At 34.4% G+C, this 23,177-nt stretch overlaps 1 protein-coding gene across 4 annotated transcripts in view; it reads right to left on the bottom strand.

The window, feature by feature from the left end:
- The window catches only part of XRN1 (5'-3' exoribonuclease 1), an 88,511-nt gene that overhangs the window by 14,160 nt on the left and 51,174 nt on the right, over positions 1-23,177 (bottom strand). For 2 of the 4 annotated variants that reach the window (XM_032487146.1, XM_032487140.1), the window contains exons 26-37: positions 21,646-21,735; positions 21,136-21,271; positions 17,646-17,702; positions 17,377-17,509; positions 14,612-14,681; positions 12,106-12,313; positions 10,941-11,036; positions 7,393-7,495; positions 2,505-2,566; positions 1,193-1,303; positions 915-1,037; positions 302-461 (exon numbers count right to left, since the gene is read on the bottom strand). In XM_032487146.1, the coding sequence (XP_032343037.1) occupies positions 302-461; positions 915-1,037; positions 1,193-1,303; positions 2,505-2,566; positions 7,393-7,495; positions 10,941-11,036; positions 12,106-12,313; positions 14,612-14,681; positions 17,377-17,509; positions 17,646-17,702; positions 21,136-21,271; positions 21,646-21,735 (1,349 nt within the window). The remainder of the gene's footprint in view (positions 1-301; positions 462-914; positions 1,038-1,192; positions 1,304-2,504; positions 2,567-7,392; positions 7,496-10,940; positions 11,037-12,105; positions 12,314-14,611; positions 14,682-17,376; positions 17,510-17,645; positions 17,703-21,135; positions 21,272-21,645; positions 21,736-23,177) is intronic. The other 2 variants (XM_006190550.2, XM_032487152.1) reach the window with 1 other exon arrangement.

Here is a 23,177-nt window from a genome sequence, read left to right as displayed (position 1 = left end):
AAAAAAAGTTAAAATGTGAAAACTTTCCAGGTTTGGGATCTACAGGATGAGTATCTATAATAGTATAATTTAAGTAGTTGCAAGAAGACAGTTAGGGATTATAGATCTATTGGTTACACAGTTACATTGTTATATAAATGACACAACTATAAAAATTACACTCTTACTTGTTACTCTTAATTATATTCTTTAAAAAATAAAAGTAGTTTTATCTTTAAAAATCACATGATTAAAAACAAATGAACTGAATTTCTGAAGTGATATTATATTGGTGATTAGTACGAGGACGTAGTTTACTTACTTAATTTCTTATTTTGCTTAGGCTGTGAGGAAGGTCCATATTCATCTCTTCTATTAGAGGAAACAGTGACTTCATTACCAAACTGTTTCATTTCATTCTTATGGTCCACAGTGTTAGAGCTATCAATTTTTAGAATTTCTTTAAGCATCCGAGTTCCCTTCTGTTTTGAAAATGATTGGCAGGGAGATGGTGGGAACAGGGGAGAAAAATTAAAAGTAGAGTTATAGAGCATAGTGATTCTTCTTTTAATGAGTTCCATTATAAAAAATGAAGACAACTACATTCAGATAGAAAATGCACAAAATCAGTAGTCTAGCGTTGAAAAAAACACTCCACATTTCCTGGCAAAGAAACAATACTTATCTTTCTGCTTAACTTTTGACCAAACTGCCTAGTAGCAATGTTTGAAAGCAAGGGATCTATGGTGTAAAGAGAAAAAAGAAGAAGATGGCTAAATTGCCCAGGGCAGCTGGTTTTCCTCCCAGGATGACAATAATGGTGCAACACACCAGTCTACACGAGAGAGAAGTATTTTAACCATTGCAAAGCGTATGCATGCATGGCCAACAATAGTGGTATTATCACGGAATACAAGTTCCTACAAAATACGAACCATAGCAAATGACTGTGGTGACAAATGTTCCTCACTTGGAGGCTCTTCATAATGAGATGACTGTACTTCATTTTCTTTGGAGATATTCAAGGATGCTATGAAGTTCTCAATTCCAGGATTAGGCTAAAAGAAAAAAATACCTTGTGCATGAAGATGAAAGTACAAGGGCACGAAAAAAGCTAACAGTTTTATATTCAAAAATGATCGTTTAATTTTCACTCAATCATCTTCCCATGTGTTAAAGTTTGGGAAGAGAAATTGAATAAATGGTCTTTTACCTTATCAATAGTATTTGGATAACCAGTCACAACATTTTGATTTTCTGAGACTTCTGCACTTTCACTTCTCTTCAATAGCTTAATATTACATTTTGCAGGCCCTCCAAACGTCTATAAAAGAGTAAGAATGAGTTTTTGTGCAAGTAAAATGTATAGTTACTACCTAATAGTATTCTAAATAAATCACCGCAAACCTTTTTATGTGTAATTTTCTGTTTTATATCAGAAAAAAGGGGGGCCCGTAAACTTGGTGAAGGAAAAAATTACATCTTTATCTTCATTAATTTCTAAGTGAGATTTAGCCTTTCCTTCAATTATGAATGTAGGCAATAAGCCACAATGATGGTGATTATAATTGTATTCCAATATAATTGGTTTTCTTTCAAATTTGCTGTATTTTATTTAGCATTAAAATTATTATTCTGAGAAAGAGTCCATAGGCTTCACACAAGAGGTCCATGGCACAAAGAGTTTATGAATCCCTTCTCTTGAAGAGAGGAAATTACAGCATAGGAGTTTTAGAAAGAGAGGGCCTTAAAAGTCATGTAATTCAACCCTTTATTGGTATCTAAATATCAATGGGCTCCATTTACTGAGCATGTGTTGTGTGCTAAAATATCTGCTAAGGCATTTTTTATAAATGTAATATATTACTAGCTTATAAGAAATCTATTTTTACAAAATTGCATTATAAATATACTGTGCATATAGAAAATGCACATAAGTAAACATGAATTTTGAGATTTAAAATGTTATTTTTTGATTATAAAATGTACACATACTCCTTATCAAATAACAAAGACTATATAAAATAAAATGTAAATGATCTCAGCTTCCTCCATTAACTTAACTCCACAGAATTAACCATTAACTTTACTATGCTGGTCCATATACTTTAACTGTATAAACAAATATATTTTCACATATTTTATATATATACACACACACATATTAATGCATGTAGGTATGTTTGTATGTATGCATGTATATACAGACTATATATACTGAGAGAGACAACTGATATACTTTTATCTACATTTTAAAGATCAGGAAACTGAGGCTGTCAGAAGTGCAGTGAATTGCTCAAGGCCACCTAAGTATTAAATGGCAGAACGAGAACTTGAGGTATCTGTAGTTTTAAATCCTGGACTCTAGCTGTGCAATCTCCCATCCAAGTGACTGACAGGCTACACTCCACAACCCTCCTGCCACTCACCATATTAATCTGGCTCAAAGGATTGCAAGAGATGCCACAGAGCTACCAATTGCAATAAAAAGTTGGCTACCGGAAATCTGATTTTAAGAAGCTTACCTGCCTATTTGACATTTTTTGTGACTGATTCTCAGTTTTAGGACTCTTACACTCTTCTTTAACTAAGACAAGAAAACAGAAATTTTGTTAAATGAAAGAACTTGCTGCACACCAATTAAATTTACCAAATATTTACCATAGCAGGGCACTGTGCAAAAAACTCACAAAGTTGCAAGCAAGGAGACAAAGGCCCTGATCTTGAGGAATTTATAATCTAGATGAGAAGAAGATACTCACAGATCACAACAATAAGGGAAAGGGAAAGGCAACATCTGATTGAGCCCTGCAGGATGGCAGGTTTCCAAAGGGCAGACTAGGAGGATAAGTATTTCAGCAAGGGAAATAATAGGAGAAAAGCATGGAAGCAGAAAGCAAGGAATGTTTGTGGAACTCTAAACACATCAGTTCCACTGGAGGTTGAGGAGTATAATGAAGCTTAATTGAACTAGAGAAGCAGGTTGCAGCCATAATCTGCAAGGCATTGAAGACTATGGAATTAAACTGGTAGGCAGTGGTCATAATCACAGAATGGTTTTGAGCAGATAGTAATCTCATCAGAATTGTGCCTTAAGAAGATTAAAATACGGCAGTGGCTTATTGGATAGATGGAAGGAGAGTAAGAGATCAGTTAGGAAGCTATTTTGGGATTCCCATTAAGGGGAAATTAGGGGAATAGAGGCGAAATGAAAAGGATGGATTAGAAGAGGAAGGAGGAAAGGAAAAAAGAAGGAAGGAAGAGAGGAAGGAAGGGAAGACAAAAAAGGAAGGAAGGAGGGAGGACAGGACCAAAGAGGAAACAGAGGATGAGGAAAGAAGTGGGAGAAGGGATGGAAGGGAGGGACAGGTTGAAATGAGAGAGGAGGAAAGGAAGGGACAAAGATGGGAAGGAAAAGGAAGAGAAGGAACAGAGGGGAAAAGAAAGGAAGAGAGGAAGGTAAGGAAGTAATCTTGGAAGGAGGAAAAGAAAATGTGAATTGATACGTATTCACATTTAAACCTCTGCTGAGAAACACACGAAAGCAAACTAACTGGAATTCCACATAACACAGTTTTCATACACTTACATAAACAATAATTTGAAGGAAAATCACAACACATTTCAATTAAATATAAAATCTTTAAGCTACATTTATCAGGTTTATAGGGACATTATAGTTAAAATGTAAAAGAAAGAAAAATAACACATAGAAATTAGTGCAAGAACACCCCACAACCTGAACCAAAGTTATAAAACCACAAAATTTTTCGAAATAGCTTTTTTAGGAAAATATTTTTAAAAGACTATTCTTACACTACATTAATATATAAGTATAAAAAATACCACGTACATATAAAATATAATACATTAGATTCAGGACTCTGCACTTGGTATTTCCTCTGCTGGAAAGCTCTTCAGCAAGCTTCTTGTATGGCCTATACTAGTCCACTTCCCTTTTATTTGGGTCTCTGTTCAAATGGTATTCCTTGACCACTCTATTTAAAATAGCACCTGTATCACTCAACCCTCTTAATCCGCTTAATTTTTTAATCATAGATTTATCATTACTACAGATTATGGAATTTATTGTTTATTTGCCTATTTTAGGACTGAGTAGTATTCCATTGTATTTACATATTTATATACCACATCTTCTTTACCCAGTCATCTGTCAATGGACATTTAGGTTGTTTCTATGTCTTGGCTATTGTAAACAGTGCTGCTATGAACACTGGGGTACATGTATCTTTTCAAATTAGATTTTTCTCTGGGTATATGCCCAGGAGTGGGATTGCTGGATCATATGGTATTTCTATTTTTAGTTTTTTAAGCAATCTCCATACTGTTTTTCACAGTGGCTGCACCAAATTACACTCCCACCAACAGTGTAGGACGGTTCCCTTTTTTCCATATCCTCTCCAGCATTTACTGTTTGTGAACTTTTTAATGATGGTGTATATATTTTTAACAAAAATCTGTAATATAGTTTGGAGTAATTTAATAGGCAAGTGTTTACACACACAAAAATAACTGGATCACTCTAAATAAATTTTAAAACTTATCTCAAAAAGTGGTTAGTAGGGGACAACAGCAAAAAATGTCAAAAGACCTCTACAAATTCTCTCCTCCATAAAAGCAACAAGAAAATGAACATAAATGATCAGAATCCTAATATTCAGAATGATGAAAGTTAATTAAGGCATGCAGCAATCTAGGCAGTATTTATTCAGGAAAAAAGACTGACTCTTAGGAAGCTCTGTGGCCTTTTAATTTGCCCTACTCCATTCCCACTCTTCAGCTCCATGTAGCCTTGAAAAATAACAGCCAACATATTTTGGTGAAAAGCAATAGCCTGGCTGCCACCAGAGTTTAGAATGAGGCTATAGCTCTTCAAAGTGTTATTCCCAACATTCTACGAGGTCAGTATTACCATGATACCAAAATCAAAGACATACATGAAAAATTACAAATATCCCTTATGAATATAGATGCAAAAATCCTCAAGAAAATACTAGCAAGTAGAATCTTGTAGCATATAAAAAGGATTGTAAGGATTGTACGCTAAGACCTAGTGGGATTTATCCCAAGTATGCAAGGTTGGTTTGGCATATGAAAAACTTATCAATGATATACACCATATTAATTGTATAAGGGAAAGAATCCATGTGATCATTTCAAGAAATAAAAAGAAATAGCATTTGACAAAATCTAACACCCCTCCAGGGGGGAAAAAATCAACAACCGAGGAACAGAAGGAAATTTCCTCACCTAATAAAGGGCATCTATCAAAACTCCACAGCTAACATTATACTTAATGCTGAAAGACTGAATACTTATCTTTAAGATCAAGACAAGATAAGGATGTTTACTCTCACTGCTTCTATTTAACATTGTACTGGTGGTTTTAGTCACAGAGTTACGCAAGAAAAAGAAATAAGTCATCCCGATTGTATAGGAAGAAGTACAATTACCTCTATTTGCAGAAGTCAGAAAAAATTAGGGTAATAAACAAGTTTAACAAGGTGGCAGGATGCAAGATCAATACACAAAAGTCAGTTTTATTTCCATAAATAGTAATGAATAATCTCCCCCACCCCAAAGTAAGAAAACAGTTCCACTGACCACAGTATTAAAGAGAATAAAATACGTAGGAATAAATCTTAAAAAGTGCAAGACCTGTACACTGAAAACTATAAGACATCTTTGAAAGAAATAGAAAGGCTTAATATTGTTAAGATAACAATACTACCTAAAGTGGTCTACAGATTCAACACAATCCCTATAAAAACTCCAGCTGCCATTTTTGCAGAAATAGACAAGGTGATCCTAAAATTCACATGAAATTCAGGAGACCAGAAGAGACAAAATAATCTTGAAAAAGGGAAACAAAGTTGGAGGACTCAAACTTTTCAATGTCAAAACTTGTAAGAAAGCTATGGTAATGAAGATGGTGTGTTGTTCACAAAAAGATGGCATACAGATCAGAGAAATAGAACTGAGAGACTAGAGATAAACCCATACTTCCATGGTCAATTGATTTCTGACAAGGGTGCCAAGACAATTCAATGGAGTGCAAAGAACAGTCTTTTAGCAAATGGTGCTAGGACAACTAACTATCTACATGCAAAGGAGTGAATATAAACCCCTCTCTTGTATCATATATATACTTACTCAAAAACAAAAACAAAAACAAAAAAACCCCAAGAAAACCCCCCCAAATATAAGAGCTGAAACTATGAAACGCCTAGAAAAAAACAGGTATAAATTTTTGTGACCTTAGATTAGGCAATAGTTTCTTAGATATGACACCTAAAGCACAAGCAACCAAAGAAAAAATGGAAAAAAAAAGGTTAAATCAGATCTGATCAAAATTAAAAACTTTTGTGTTTCAAGTACACTGTAATGTTAGTTAAAAGACAACCCACAGAATGAGAGCACATATTTGCAAATCAAATTATCTGATTACCTATAGTATACAGAATATGTAATGATTTCTTACACCTCAAGAATAAAAAATCCAAGTATAAAAATCAGTGAAAGGTTTGAATATGTATTTCTTCAAAGAAGATATACAGTCAATAAGTATGTAAAAGAATGTTCAATATTATTAGTCACTGATGAAATACAAATGAAAACCATAAGGAGATTCCACTTTACACTTACCAGGATGGCTGTAATAAAAGAGATGGCAGTAACAGTGTTATGGAGGATGGAGAAACTGGATCCTCATATCTACCTGGTGGGAATGTAAAATGGTACAGCTACTTTGGAAAACACTTTGGTAGTTTCACAAAGAGTCAAGCAGAGAGTTAACGTATGATTCAGTAATTCTGTTCATTTGTGTGTACCAAAGAGAAATGCAAACATATGTTTACACAAAAACTTGTATATGAATATTCGTAGCAGTATTATTCATTATAGCCCCAAAGTGGAAACAACCCAAATGTCCATCAATGGATTAATGGATAAAAATAAAATGTAGTATTCATACAACAGGATATTGGTCAGCCATAAAAAGAAATGAATACTGATACAAGGTACAACATGAATGAACCTTGAAAAGATTATGCCAAGTGAAAAGAGCCAGTCTCAAAAGGTCACGTATCTTATGATTCTGTTTATATGAAATATCCAGAATATGTCAATCCATAGAGGCAGAAAGTAAATTAGTGGTTCCCACGGGTAGGGTAATGATTACTAGTAAGTATGGTGTTCCTTTTTCGGGTGATAATATTTTAAATTTAGATAGTGGCATTGGTTGTACAACTTTGTGAAAGTACCAAAAAAACACTGATTGTACACTTTAAAAGGATGAATTTTATGGTAAGTGAATTAACTTAGTAAAGCTGTTAATTAATAAAAATAAAAGGAAGCAGTTAGCACAAGTAAAACTCCTAACTCAAAACTTACATTTTCTGTGAGGCTCATGTTTTCTTTGCTTAACACTGTTGTCATTAAAGCCAGATTTATGATGTTGAGTTACTTGACTTATCTCTTGAGGTAGAACTGCACCCTGAAAGTTAAAATTCTTATAAATGACTTAAACAAACTCTTAATATTAAAAATACTTCTCTTCCTCAATGTTTAATAAATACTTCATCACTTTTATAAAAAATATTGACCTCATTAGAAAATAATTTAAGGAATGCAGAAAAGTAAAGAGAATTTTAAAAACCAAATTCTACAACCCCAGGAATAACTATTATTAACATTATGATCATCACTCCAGATGTTTCTTTATGCATTTGATAGTAAGATATATAGAAAACAATCATTTTACAAAAATGCTTTCAATAGAAAGAATTAAACCTAATTTTGCTTGAAGCTAATACAGAAACTAACGAGAAGACAAAACTTTAGGTAAATGTTTCCTCACAACAGAAATATCAGCCTCTAAAGATTCCTCTGGATTTGCTTCAAAATAATCCTACCTCTGAGGTATGTGGGGATGGGAAATAAGGTGTAATGGAAGAAACAGAATTGGACATGTTCAAGGTAGGGATGGGTACTTATAGGTTTCTTATACTATTCTCTTGACTTTATTATTTAAAAAATTTCCATTAAAGAGGTTTTAAAAAATTTATCATTCTTACCCCTGTTACAGGAGTTGAGGATATTAGCCCTTCCACATCCTTTCCCCCAATACCTGATTTTTTAATTAATATCTATATTATCAAGGTTTTCAAACGGTGGAAGACTACTACCAGATAGCAAGACTGATTATAAAGTTATCATAACTGAGACAGTGTAAGAATGGGCAGAATTAGCAAAATGGCATACTCATATGAAGATCATATCAGATCCTTTTGCTTTCTAATAGAGAGGAGGCACGAAGGCACAAAGAAACAGATTACATGCCACAGCTCAAGTGGGAAGGGGAAGCAAAAGTAGGGGCAGGAGATGGTCAATAAAAACTAATCACTTTACAATGGTTACACAATTTTGCTTTTGGTGGGCCCTATTTATTATTTTTTTCTGGGCACAGACAAATGAACACTGGATGCAAAGGCATATCACGTCCTAGTTGGCAGTGGGCATGTTGCAAAATAGTTGTGATATGCACCATAGTGTGAAGGAAGATCCAGTGAGCTCATATGCACAGGAACATCCAGGGCTCTTTAGTCTGTAAGAGTGAAAAGGGCCAAGAGATGTCTATCTGCAGAGCACAATGGTTGGTGGGGTTTTTGGCCCAGAGCAGCACACTATGGGGGATTTTGACTCTAAGAAAGGGAATTGGAACACCAGGATCAACAGATTGGTATGAACAAATATTGTATGAGTGTCTATTATGTGCCAGGCATGGTAGGATATACTTTGCATCCATTATCTTATCATTAGAATAATACTATGATCATAAAAATACTATGGTATTTTGATTCCATTTTATAGATAAGTAAACTGAGGTTCAAAGTGATAAAGTAATTTGGTTATAGAACTGACTAATAGAAGAGCTGACATCTGAGCTCTAATTCTAAAACCCATGTTGACAGTACCATTTCAAAGAACAAGTGCCCTAAGTTTAATTAGAAAGAAAATATTCTACTTACAAGTACAGTCTTTTTGGTTGTTCTGTTTGATGTCTACTTAAAGCTATTTGTGTTAGTCACATTCTCATATTTTGTCAATAAAAACTTGGCATTTTTTAAAGACTTTCTTTAGAGCAGTTTTAAGTTCACAACAATATTGAGAGGAAAGTACAGAGATTTCCCATGTACCCCCTGCCCTCATACATGCACAGCCTTCTCCATTATCAACACTCCCCCCTCACCCCCAACCACAGCAGAATGGTACATTTGTGGCAACCAATGAACTTACATTGACACATAATTATTAGCCAAAGTCCATTTTACATTGGGTTCACTCTTGGTGTTGTACATTCTATGGTCTGGACAAATGTATATAAATGACATGTATCCACCATACAGTACCATACAGAGCTTATTCACTGTTCTACCTATTCACATCTCCCTTTCCCACAACCCCTGGCAACCACTGATATTTTTACTGTCCCCATAGCCTTGCCTTTTCCAGAAGCTTGAATACCTTTAAAAAAAAAATCATGTTGAGTTCTCTAGAACTCTAGAGCATATTAAAATGTAATTCAGATCATGTCACTCTGCTACTCAAAACATTCTACTGACTCCCTGTCTTACTGAGTAAAAGCTAATGTCCTTATATTGGTCAGAAGGTCCTAGAGTATCAATCTGTTACCTCGCCAGTTGCATTTCCTATAACTCACCCTACCGATTCAGCCAAATGGTCTTCTTTCTCTTCCTTGTGTATGCCTGGGATCACCCCCTAAAACAGAGCCTCTCCCCTCAGGTATCTGTGTATTTTACTCCTCATTTCATTCAAATCTTTGCTCAAATGTTACCCAAACATTCCATTTAAAATTGGAAAACCTCACCTTCCCTCCCCTCAACATTTCCTATCCTGCTTCCCTGAAATTTTTCTCAAACTTATATATCATTGTCTAATATACCATTTAATTTACTTTTTTATCTTATGTATTGTCCTTTCCTCCCTACAATACTAATTGTATGAGAGCCAGGATTTTTGTTTTGTTTACAGCTGTATTTTGCATAGAACAATGCCTAGTATATGGTAGGCACTTAATAAATATGTGTTGAATGAACAAATGAATGATAAAAAAGCACTCCTGAAGAATGAGTGGTTAGCAGTATCAATAACGGAGGAAAAGAGAGTTTGAAAATCTAGATATGGATTACATTTGTGTAGAAAGGATTTGTGGATGATCTAAGGAAAACTCATATTAGCATTCTGGCAGAGGTGACCTGTGTGCTTTGTCACTCTCACTTTTTATGTTTATTTTACCATCATTCCCTTTGCTATTTTCCTCTCTCTAGCTCTGCTAATGCCACCATCACTGGTGGACATTAGAATAAATTAGGCCTTTATGGTATAGGTTACTGGTTTATAAGCTTAAGAGGACATTCCTTTTTAACCTATGCTGAGAAGATAGGTCAGTAACTAGCAAAAAATGCAGTAGGAATTCATTCCTTTTCTTCCTTTTTTTTTTGGTATCTGAGTCTACTCTTCTGGCAGAATTTTTTTCCTCTTACTAATCTCTAGCAAGGAATGTGAATTTGTTCATTCTATTTAAGATAACCAATTGCCAGCATAAAGCCATATATTCAAGTGGAAATGAGTAAGTTAATGAGTGCCATTAAAGCCTTTATTGAATTTAAAATACAGGTTATTATGATTTTGTAAACAACTAAAAAAAATCTAAAACTGATTTAAAAGGAAAATTTTCTATATTCTCACTTACTGGTCCAAAAAGATGTATGTCTGAAAGAGAATTATGAAAATTCAAGATCAAAACTGTTATTTCTATTTTATGAGATTTCAGGAGAAAAATTAATCATTGCAAACCTAAAAGAGAATATAAAAATAAATTTTTAAAATTAAATGTTCGTCAGGCATGGTATACTAACCTTCTCTTGTAGAGTTGGCTGAAAGTGCTGAGCCTTTCTGGATCCCTGTAAAGACTGCCAAATGTTGCAAAATTCATCATCATCTTTAGTGGGTACCTGGGAAAGTACAAAAAATTTCTTACGGAAAACTGAAACATGAAAAATTAAAGATTCAAATTAAAAGTCAAACAATTCATTAAAGCTATTTAGCAGTAGACAGGATATTTAAATTTCATTATCTGACATCTCAGTTCTTTTTTCTTCTGCTCAGTATAGTAATCATAAAAGTATACTGCTGGAATGAAAATGAGCTTCTTCATATGTAATTAGTAATCTGAAAATATTTAAAGCATAACAAATGCTATAAAAGATTAAACTGAATCAATACCCACCAACAGATTTTTTTTGTCTTCCAGATTACCTCTATCAAACTAATGTTTAACAATTTTTATTTTAAAAATCTTCATCTTACACAAAAATAATCTAATAGATTAAAAAATCAGCTATTACTTATGGGGAACTTATTTCATGCAAATTAAAACTCTGGAAAAATATGCACCAAAATAACAGTGGTTACCTACAAGATTTGAGAGGGTTTTTGCTTGTTTCCTTAGTTATTATCTACTTATATATGTTTTCTAATTAGCCTATAATACACATGTATTATTTAGATTAAAAAGTGTGGTTCAGATTTGGGGTCATGGTATTAAAATTAAGTATCTCACACAAAACAATTCAATTTTTGTCCTCAGGAAGATGAAATAAAGGAAATCATCTATGAATTCCCATCCCATGCATGGTGGAGATTTGAAAATTGCTTTTGATAAACATGATATAGTCCTCTCCTTTTCACCTTTTGAATTAATGTCATTTCACAACAGACAGCATAGGTCATTCAGGTGAAACAAGAAAAAAATGTAACTGTTAGTTCACAAAGTAAATATATAAAGAGAAAACAGGCATTTTTAAGCTCATTATTTAAATGTCTTTTTTTCTTTAAAATAACTGTAATTTTAAAACAGAAGTAGAATGCTCTCAATAGCATTCTTTACTAGTCTGTTAGGTTAAAGTAAATTTGGAACTGCGTTGAACTAAAACTTTTTAAAAAACTAAGTTAAATTAAGTTTCCACTTACAAAACTACCTATGACTTATAAAAGAGAGAAATGAAAAACTAAGAGTCTTACTTGAGTAGGAACAAAAAGTGATTGAGGGGAATGGTTCAGGCCTCCCAAATGCCCAGATGAAATTGATGAATTTGAGCTATAGTGATTCACAGCTGGTTGTGGTTTCACGATCGCTGTCAACTTCTGACTTCCGGTTTCAGAGCGACTCCCATGAGAAAGGTTCACCAAGGCACTTGTTGGCAGTCGATAACCTCTACCAGGTGAGCACCTAAAAGTAAAAAGTTATGTCAAGGTCAGAGGGAACGAATACTAAATGTGCTAGAGAGCAGAAGAATCAAATTTTGTTTGGATAGTCTATAATCTGAATTAATACATACTACTTTTAAATTCAGTAGAGGAACTTGACTCATAGGAAGATCTCAATTTAGAAGATGATGTATTTCTGAATTGACTATTCAGTGCTACTAAGTGGGGAAAAAACTGTTCCAGAGGTGCAGTTGTGTGTGTAGGGGTGTGTGTTCATGTGTGTGTTAGTTTGCCCTCAGAAGGCTTGCAACATAATAGCTGAGTTAACTAAAAACTTATGAATTAAATGTCAAACTTCTTTTAAAAAACAGTGGCTTGTTGTACAGTCTAGGTTATGAAGCTGCTCAGTGAGGAGCCATTCTAAGTGTGGCTCTACCTACGCAACAGGGCAAACAATAGCTTTGATCACGTTTGTCTCCTGATCAACTGTTGAGTTCTGCTCTTTTTATTCTCATCTTCCCATCTAAAGTTCTATACTTAAGAGACAAGTATTTGTGATTTCCTTCCTTCCTGGCCTTGGTAAAAGTGTTTAGATATTAAAATAAGCCTGCTCTGGTCAGAAGTTTTCAACTCTATAAGAATATAATTTTCTTATATGCTGAGATCAGGAGAAGTAGAATTCTTCCATGAGAAATCTTTGTTAGATTTCTAGAAAATATTTTTGTGATAACTATACTTAACGATTCTGCATTATAGAAATGAATATACTGCAGGCAGGTAATCTTTTACTTAGCTCTCTATCAGTCAAGAATCAGTGCCTTAACCTAGGAGGGGAAAAAAAAAGACCCTGAGAAAAAGTTAATCATTTGAAAAATACATTTCAAAGTTATTTGGCTAAGGTTATTGGTAACTAACCATTTTCATGGAAAATAAAATCAGGTATGGGATCCAGACTCTGCTGCTGCATTTAAGAGCACAGATAGTAAAGTCTTTGGCTAACAGGTACATTCACGTTACAAAACAATAATAGCATTCTGAAGGTGATAATCTGGTATTAGGACTAATTGTGCTTTTATGCAAAGATGCTAAAGAAGAGTAATTAATTTTTTATTTTAATTACTTAGTAAACAAAACAGAGGAGGGAAAAAAACTAAGCAAACTTGTTTTTCAGCTGGTTTTTAGAAGGAGGAAAGGAAAACTAGAAAGGATTTCATTCGATCCTCAAAATAACCTAGTGAAGTATACATTTTCATTACAGATGAGGAAATTGAGGGTCAGAGAGCATTTAACTAACCTACCCAAGGTAACACAAAGGTTAAGTGAGAGAGCACACACTTTCTAATATTCCATGGTACCTCTCATTCTATCATGATGTTTTCCCCATAGCTTAAAACTTTCTTTCTATTAATGCTCCCCTAGAATAGACTTGAGTAAGCCTTAGTCATGTTAAATTAAAAGCAAACAATCCAATCCTCTTCCTTTAAATCTCCTAACAGCCGGTCATCTTTTCTACCCTTCATGGTCAAACTTTTCAAGGGTCAGCTCAATTTCTTGCCTCTATTATTATAACTGTCATTCATTCCTCAAACCACTCCAGTCTGGCTTGAGCACTCACAACTCCAGTAAAATAAATGACAAAGAGTTAACATGTCACTCAATTCAAAGAACATTTCTATTCTTCAAGTTATTCAACCATTAAAAAAATGCAAATCTGATCATGTCACATCTCTTATTTTGATGGCTTCACACTGCTTTAAGGATAAAGACCAAGATCCAAAGATCCTAAGCATGTCCTGAAAGTTAGCTTACAAGTTCCTGCACGGTTCCTCTTCTCTCTTACCTAATCTTACACAGTTGCTGAAGTTGACACACTTGCATTCCTTGTTTTTAAATGAGTGAAAATGTCCTCTGTTGCATATGCTATTCTTTCTTCCTGACCTCTTGTCCCTCTTCCTCCCTCTTCCACCAGTTACCTATTATTTATTCTTCATGTCCCATTTTAAATATCACTTCTTCAGGAAAGCCTTTGTAGAACTCTCAGGACAGATCACACTCTTAAAGAAACCTAAATTTTTTCTTCCCAGCACTTGTCACATTTTAGTTAAAAAATAATATTGTAATAAGTTAATTATATTTCCTACTACAATGAAAGCTCATAAGGGTGGAAACCATGCCTGTCTTATTCACTGTTACATCTCTAGTTGCAAGTATGATGCCTTTTTACATACTAGGAATTCAAGTTGTGAACAAACAAATGATGCAAAGTCATTGGCCACATGGACACATTCACAAAGTGTAATTATCATCTGGAAATACAAACCTTATTGTTAAGCCTCCGGGAAATTCTTCATCAAATAATACTTCAAATAGTACATCAGCTTCTCTGTTAGCTGTTTAAAGAAAGAGATTGAAAAATCGTATGATAAAAAAATCAGTATATAAGTTTTTGGAGTATAAGAAGCATTACAACTATCAATACAAACAGCGAGTGAAAAGTAAATAAGCTCACAGATTACCTTACTGGTATTAAATTAAAGTAAAATAATAATATTTTAAATTAGATGTTGCGGGAATTAATTATATTTTTCTCTGTTTTTGTATATATTGGAAATTATTCATAAAAAGAGTTAATACAAAGGGGGAAGGTATAGCTCAAGTGGCAGAGCACATGTTTAGCATGCAAGAAGTCCTGGGTTCAATCCCCAGTACCTCCATAAAATAAACAGATAAATAAACCTAGTTCCACACCCTGCCCTTTGGAGTTTGCAGTTTAGAAGGTCTTCTAATTAGACAATGGAAATAAAGATTTGAAGATGTGGCAGGAATGTGGGGAACAGAATGGAGAATGGATATATTATTAAATAGAATTGGCAAGAGTTTGTAACCTGTGTAGATAAAAATAGAGATGTCAAAGATGACTGCAAGGTTCTGGCTGAGATAACTTGTCAGATAATGGATGTCATAATTGAGACATAAGACACATGAGAAAGACAGTGGCACAATAAACTTAATTAGGAACAGAGAAGAATAATCTGGCAGAGAGGGTGATGGGACATAACTGAAAGTTTAAATTTACCAAAATGTCAAGGTGAAGTAATTAGCTGTAACAATGTTTGAATTCTAAGCCCAAGTTAATAATTGTGTCTACCACAGAAATTCAGAACTCAGTCCCTCTCTCTATTTCTCTCCCCACCTCCACCCCAACCCCTTTCCATCCTATTAGTTCTATTTCTCTGGAGAACCCTGACTAATATGGTATCTGACACTATGCTAGCCCCTGGTAGGGGTTGGAGAATGTCACCCTCACTCCCAGTCCCTCATTGCCCAATTAAAACAAGGCCTGCAGAGCTTCCTCATTCTCCCCATCCGGCTGTACCTTTCACCTGACACTTTTACCTAAAATTTAAACCCAGGAAAGTGGGGCTTAATGAGAGGCAGGAGTTTCTCCTCTGAAGGCTTAAGGCCCACTTCTAGGTTCCCGTTTCTCGTCTGACGGAGGAGCAACTTCCTCAAAAGATTATTGATAAGAGAATTGTTCACCCCCTTTAGTGGAGATGACTATGGACATGAGGTATTAGCTGAGAGCAGTAAGACAAACACTCCCCTTCCTATTCCATGTCCACAGCAGACATGGTTAATCAATGATTGAGTTTTTTCCACTCCGTGTAGATATAGCTCTAAAATCCTTCTCAAGATAAAATCCCAAATGGTCACCATTACTGACAGGAGTTGTCAGAAGAAAGGAAACTTCTGTTATCAGAGTCGTAAGGTCTTTTCAGGACAACCTCGTTAGAGTACAATGCAATAAGCTCAACATTTGAACAGCTGATGTCTCAGGTTGAGCAGACAGCAGCAAGCAGGTTGCTTCGTTACACCCATCTGACCCTTACCATGACTAGCCCAGATCTTCCTTCCTCCATTTTCAGCAGCCAGAAATATATCCAAAAACTTCAAAGAAGAATCAGGGAAGAAAATTTTCTTTTTGAGGTAGGTTGGCAGGGAAGACCCCAAGAGGATGTGCAGATGGAAAATGTATAGAACCACTGCTCAAAGTTAGAGAAGAATCAGGGGAAAGAGTTCAGATCCCAGCTCTGCTACTCATCTGTGTCAACTCAGGCAAGTCACTTAACCTCTTAGGTGAGAAAATAATATCTACCTCTTACGTGGTTGTGAGGGTTAAATGCAAAATGTAAAAGTGCCTGGCACACGTTGGCACTAAATAAGCAGTTCTCTTAGGCTCACGGCCTGTCTGCTCTTCCTCCTTTCTGGACAGTGAGACCAAAGTTGAGTGCCTGGGACATGGAGGGACAGTGCTGCAAGCACCCTGATCCCTAGGTACCTGATTGGCTGCTTCGTGTTGGGTTGACTTTTTTTGCAATCTATGCAGCAAAGCTACTCACTCCCGGCATCCCTCTGAGGCACTTTTAGGTCTGTGGCTAATTCTTTCATTTTATTTTCACTCTCTCATCTTTTTTTTTTTGGTAAAAAAACACATAACAAAATTTACCATTGTAACCATCTTCAAGTGTACTGTACTACAGTGTTAACTAAGATGCACATCATTGTGCAACAGACTGACAGGTCTGTTTTATATACATAATCTAGGTTGTAGTCATAAAGTTCAAATTAATATGCACATTTAACTTTCAAATATTTCAGCTATAAATAAGCTCATAAATTATGTTTATTTCTCCACAGAAATCAGGAAATTACAATGAAAATTAAGGTAAAGCCCTGAACAAGAACTAAGGAGGCATGACAAAATGTTTCTTTTGGTTTCATGAAAATGTATGTATTCTCACCAAGGTCTTGGATAATTTTAATGTGCTATACACAAGCTACCAAATTTTCAGCAGCCATTCCTCAACTTCCCTATCTTTTAATCACTTCCCAGCTGATTACACAAGACAGAAAAGGACAAATTTCTCTAACTAAAACTGAAAAAGAAAATTTAACTAAAACATAAAAGGATTTAGTGTTTTTCTTGATTATAGTTGCTTTCTGCTTACATATAGGACACACAAATTTATGTTTTACTTTACAGTAAAAATGCAGCTGAAGACATGTCAAGTATTGCATTATTACCCCCTTTAATGCCTATGATGGTGCCCCGAAGGCCGACTGGAACGGAAAAGTTCTCTCTCACATTTACAACACGGTCAAAGAGACGAAATTCTGCATCCCGATCAGGAATGACTCCATGTTGCTGTTCTAAAGGCTGAAGAGAAGATAGATTTAATTATTATTATTAACTCTAATTTAAAAAAGTTTTTCTACTAATATATTGAAAATATTTTGTTCCTTCTATACTTTCAAAGCAAAAACAACTTTGAACTATTTGACAGGAAACTTACTCTGTACAGCAAATGGGGCTTCACTGTCACTCGAACCTTCTTATTAGTCTTTCTTTGCTGAGAAAAGAAAATTTTGAAACCACTTAAAAATACTAAATTTTAAAATTATTATTCAGCATTTGGACACATCTGAACTTTAAAAAGCCGAAAGAAATGAGTAAGTTCAAGATAATTTGACTTTCTTTAGATACAAGTAAGGAGGAATAAATAAATTCTTAAAATTTTTTAAAGTAAAAATTTTTGGTTGACATATGACATAATAGAAAAATGCAAACTTCTAAGTATAAAGTCTGATGAATTTTTATATTATAAACCTATGTATAACCCAGTTCAAGAGACAGAACATTACTAAGAACAACATTAAAAACCTCTGAAAAAAGAAATTAAGAAAAAAAATTCCTCTACTGCCTCCCAGTTACTACTCTATCCCAAAGTAACCTTACTTCTTACACAAAGATAATATTTGTCTGTTTTAAATTTTATATGAAAACTATCCTATTCAAATGCTTTTTTTACTGTAAAAAGAATTGTTTACAATGGTCAATAAAGAGTTATATTAAAGAAAAAACATTATAAAGGATTGATTTATGTCAATATCATGTGTTTTGTGGCTACTTATAAAAATTAAAAATTAGGGTGACATTCATTTACAATGTCCTTGGTTTGGGGAAATGGCTTTGATATTTGAATTTCTGACTAAACAATGCTGGAGGAAGAGTTTTCTTCTATCTTTGCTAATTAATTCTGTGACTTTGCATGTAAGCATCAGCTTCTTTCAATCTGTAAGACGGAAATACTACTACCTGTTCTACCTAATAAAAATGTGAGAAAATTTATATTCATTGCAACCCATTACTACCATTCACATTAATTTTTTTCAAAAAGTGATTCTTACCTACCAAGAAAAATGGCAGTAGTTTACTTGTGAGGTAGTCACCTATCTTTAGGACACAGCTTATGGAAGTAAGCACAGAAGGGCATAAAACAGCCCTAAGCTAAAGTCCATACATTACAGAGTTTTTGTATTTATATAGTGTGAAACGCTCAAGCCTTTAAATAGAGTCTATTTTCTTTTTTTTATAGAGATATTTCATTTCTTCTTTCAGTAAATATTTACTGAGTTCCATTTATGTGCCATTTATTGATTTAGGTCCTGGGGACAAAATAGTGAACTGTTCTTTTATTCTAGTTGAGGAAGACACACAAGAAACAAAATAAGGAAAATAAATAGCATGTTTGAAGGTAAAAAGCATAGAGGAAAATAAAGCAGATAAGGGGGATTGGTGTGGGGAGAGATTTGTAATTTTAAATAGGGTGAAAAGCGAAGGTCTTACTAACAAGGTGTCTGTTTCCAGTCCACAACAGACTAGAAGTGCTAAGAGTACAACTACCGCCTACCGACAACAGCAAGAAGAAAGAATATGAGAAGAGATCTGAAGTAATTTTAAAAAGCAGACACAATAACTGTGCCTAGAGGACTGCATATGAAAAAACAACCCATATGCTCTAACATACCCCTAGGCATTGTTACATTACAGCACTGATTAGAGAATATTAGCATTCAAACCTGATTCGTTAGGCAAATTAATAAACTAGGGTATTTCCACCACAGGCTCCAACCCACAGTTACCGAATGAATGAACAGTTCTGGGGAATGACTACTCAAAATGTGATCACCTGGGAGCTTGTTAGAAATGCAGACTATCAAGAATGGCTCATCCTGGAGCGACTGAATCAGAATCTGTATTCTGACAAGATCCCCCAGTGATTCGTGTGCACATTAAAGTTTAAGAAGTACTGCTCTGGAGATGGAGTTCAGAATGCATGTTTTTTAAAAAGCTCCTCCAGTAATTTTGATAATTAGCTGAGTCTGGGAATCACTGTCCAATAAGAAAACTACAGATACTTTTAATGATGACCCTGCAGTAAAAAGTTAAAATTATGTTCAGAATATTGTTCATTTTTTAGTTTTTTCTTCTTCTTATCTTTATTACCCTAATAACATTCTAACACTGAAAAGGGGGAAAAAATCTCATAGCTACACCTTGACACATTAACAGGTTTTTATTCCTATATGAAAATGTAATCAAAATAATTGACTACAACTTTGTATATGGATCTTCAGTTTGCAAAGTAAGGGAAAAATGTGTAAAACATTTAGAAAGCTCCACATCCAAATGGGTTCAAATAAAATTTGGAGGCTTAAGATTGTAAGTGGAAAACTCATTTCAAAAACAATCCTGGGGGGAAGGTATAGGTCAGTGGTAGAGCAGGTGCTTAGCATGCACGAGGTCCTGGGTTCAATCCCCAGGGCCTCCATTAAATAAACAAACAAACAAATAAACAAATCTAGTTACCTTCCCTCCTTAAACAAGAACAATGCTGGACAAATAGACTTTACATTAAAAGACAAAAAGAAATGAAGGCTCTCCATCCTCAACTGAGTATCAATAACCTTTCAAAATATCAAACTCTTGGCTCTGAGCCTAACATTTTTTCTTAAAGGTAAGAGGAGTCATCTAGTGGTGATTTTCCAGATCATATTCTCAGCTCTTGAATGTGTGATAAGAGAATTCAAATAGTAATAGCTAAGTATTATTAAGCATTAATAATAACTACACATTATTAGGAGTTTTTATGTATTAACTCAGTTAATTCTTTTGAGAACCATATGAAATAGGTATTATTTTACTCTCATTTTACCAATGAGGAAATGGAGGAATGGAAAGGTCAACTATCTTGCCTAAGGTTTTCAGTATTGAAAGAGAGATGCGGGAAGGTTTTAAAAAAGCCCAGTTCTTAACTTATTCTGCTATTAGTTCAAACAAGAGAGTGCTGTGTTAGCAAAGTAATATCATTTTAGTAAAAAGGCAAATATTGAAAAATAAAAAAGTTAAAAAAGGAATATAATTAATCTATTTTCTATTGCATCAATATAGGGAATCAAATTAGATAAAACAGCTAAGGCTATATAGGTTTTTGTTTTTTAAAATTAAGACATAAAAAAGGCTAGTTTAAGTGGGATTTTAAAAATACTTCATAATTGAATGAGTTTGTCAGTGGAAAAGTATATTTTAGAAATGATTCTGTAAAAGTTAAATAAATACAATTTTTATGTTCTATAAAAAGATGAACTGTGTCTCAGAAGAATATGAAAGAATAGGGGGTTAACGCTATTTCTCAATCACAAATCTTCTATCTTGACTAGAATCATAAAATATTAATTCTTAAAATTAGAAACACTACAAGGACATAAACTATAAATGCTATGGCTTTATATTGATGTAGCATTTATATTTATTTAGATAAACTTAACAGACATTGGAAATGGCTAGAACATTTTTTTAAATTACAGAATCATTTGACATAATTTAGAATCACTGAGTATATGTTTTATCTGATTGAAACACAAATAAATCATTTGCGGACTAATATACAGTTCATTTAACTTCAAATCTCATTAGCAACCTTCTTTATTGTAATTTAGTACCTTGCACTTTTCAACTTCTTCTTCAATTTTCTCAACAATAGCTGCATCCAGAATTTGTAAATCACAAGAAGAACGAGACAAAGTGCTCACAGGATGCCCCTTTAGCCAAGTTATAATTTCTTGAACTTTCTCAGCACTATATTAAAAACAATTTTTTCACATTAATTAAAACTTTCTGAGGAGTTATAGAAAGGTTTGATACAAACTTTTGAGGGCTGTGAATTATAAAAGACATTAAATATATAATTAACCACTACACTTAATTAGTAGTAATTATAAATCTAATATAAACATGAACATCTCATTTAATTTATAGTTAAAGTTACTTTTCAGTACTTTACTGATCTAAGTGAAATAAAAAAATTATATTAAGATCTTAAAGCAAGAACAAAACAATACAAAACCTTCCTACCAAAAGTAATATAAATTCTTGAGAAACTAACTGCTGTACCTTTCAATGGAACCACCAAGTTGAACTATGAGGCAATAAATCCCACAAATTTTGCTTACCCATTCTCATTTTCTCCAGGCCAAATATCATCTTCGTAGAACACATCCTCTTGGCTATTTTTGGCTATATAACAAAACAGTTCTGGAGCTCTAGCCAAACAAACAAATAAACACAAATACTGCTTAAAAAATACACATGGCTAGTTTCATATAAACTTCCTATCAAATAATTCTGGATCCTAAGGGGACACAGTAAATATATTGAGGACACAGAGTATTAATAAGAGATAGAGACTAAAAGATTCAAAAGTATTCACAGGCTCTCAAAAGTTGAGGGAGTTGTAGTTGAGGGAGAAAAAATTCAATTCATGAACTACAATAAACTCCAATTACTTACAAACCTCAATTACTGACTCAATCCCTAATAGACTATAATGACAGGCGATAAATGGACAAAAATAACCTCTACAGGGTTATTCCCTAATTTTCACAACAAAGCTAGAGTACTCCTCAATAAAGCAAATGAAAACCCACTAAATCTTCTGATATTCCTCAAAATTCCATTGTTTCCTGAAGAGTGCAGTACTTTCAAATACACATAGCAGACTGAACACATGCTTATTTTTGCTTCTTTCCCAACCTATTAAAAGAACAATTAATTATAAAAAAGGGCATAGACTTACAAAGACAGATGAAGAGCGAATTAGAGAATCCAATACTATATATGAGTTGTTAACAAAATGTAAGAAATTGAAAACTGAATAGATAAGTGTGAAATGATCTGACAGACAGGAATAAGCTGCACCACAAGCCACCAGGGTGGGAGGTCAACAAGAAGCAAGTTGATTTGAACTGTGGAAGTCTGCAAAAGCTCAGGAGATACGGGCTTCAGGTACATTTTAATGCTATAGTATGGAGTGAGGTTATTAGGCTTTTAGTTGAAAATTTTGTACAATAAGCAGGTAGGTGGTCATGTGATTATTTGCCTTCTACTCCAGCATAACTCCCATGGTTTATCTTTTGGAGAGGTTGACTAGGGGCTGCTCTAGCCTTGGGTATTCCAGGCACAGGGAACTGGATGGGTGGGGCGTGAGGAGAGGCCAGGTGCCCTACTGAAAACAGGGGATTCATGAAAGTATAACTACTGTACAATGTGTCACTAGGAATCAGGCTAGGAAGTATAACATCTTTAAGAAACAGTCTCTGAGATGGAGATAAACATGCAGGAAGTTTATTAGTGAGTTTTGTGGAATCAATACCTGTAAAGGGAAGGAAGATAGGAAGGAGCAGAATTGGGCACAGGGAGAAGTTGGGCTGTGATTCATTCTTAATGAACTCCTTGGCCAGTAGTATACAGATCTCAGACTAGGAAGGCCCCCTCAGACTTGTCCTGAACTGGGGCAATCAGGTTGGCTGGGCCTTGACACCTCCTTGTTGATCAGGCATTAGACCTGTGGCTTTTGTGGGCAAGGGGCATAACTTTAACCTATTCCTGCTGCCAAGGGAATATGTCCTCAGTCCTGAAGGGACATTGTCGGGGTGGGGTACCTGGGTGGGGTGTATCATAGTATTCACTATGTAGTAAGACCCCA

Source organism: Camelus ferus, chromosome 1, assembly GCF_009834535.1.
Source record: "Camelus ferus isolate YT-003-E chromosome 1, BCGSAC_Cfer_1.0, whole genome shotgun sequence".
NCBI lineage: Eukaryota > Metazoa > Chordata > Mammalia > Artiodactyla > Camelidae > Camelus > Camelus ferus.
Note: the sequence above shows the minus strand (reverse complement) of the source record. Positions and strands in the feature narration are given on the sequence as shown.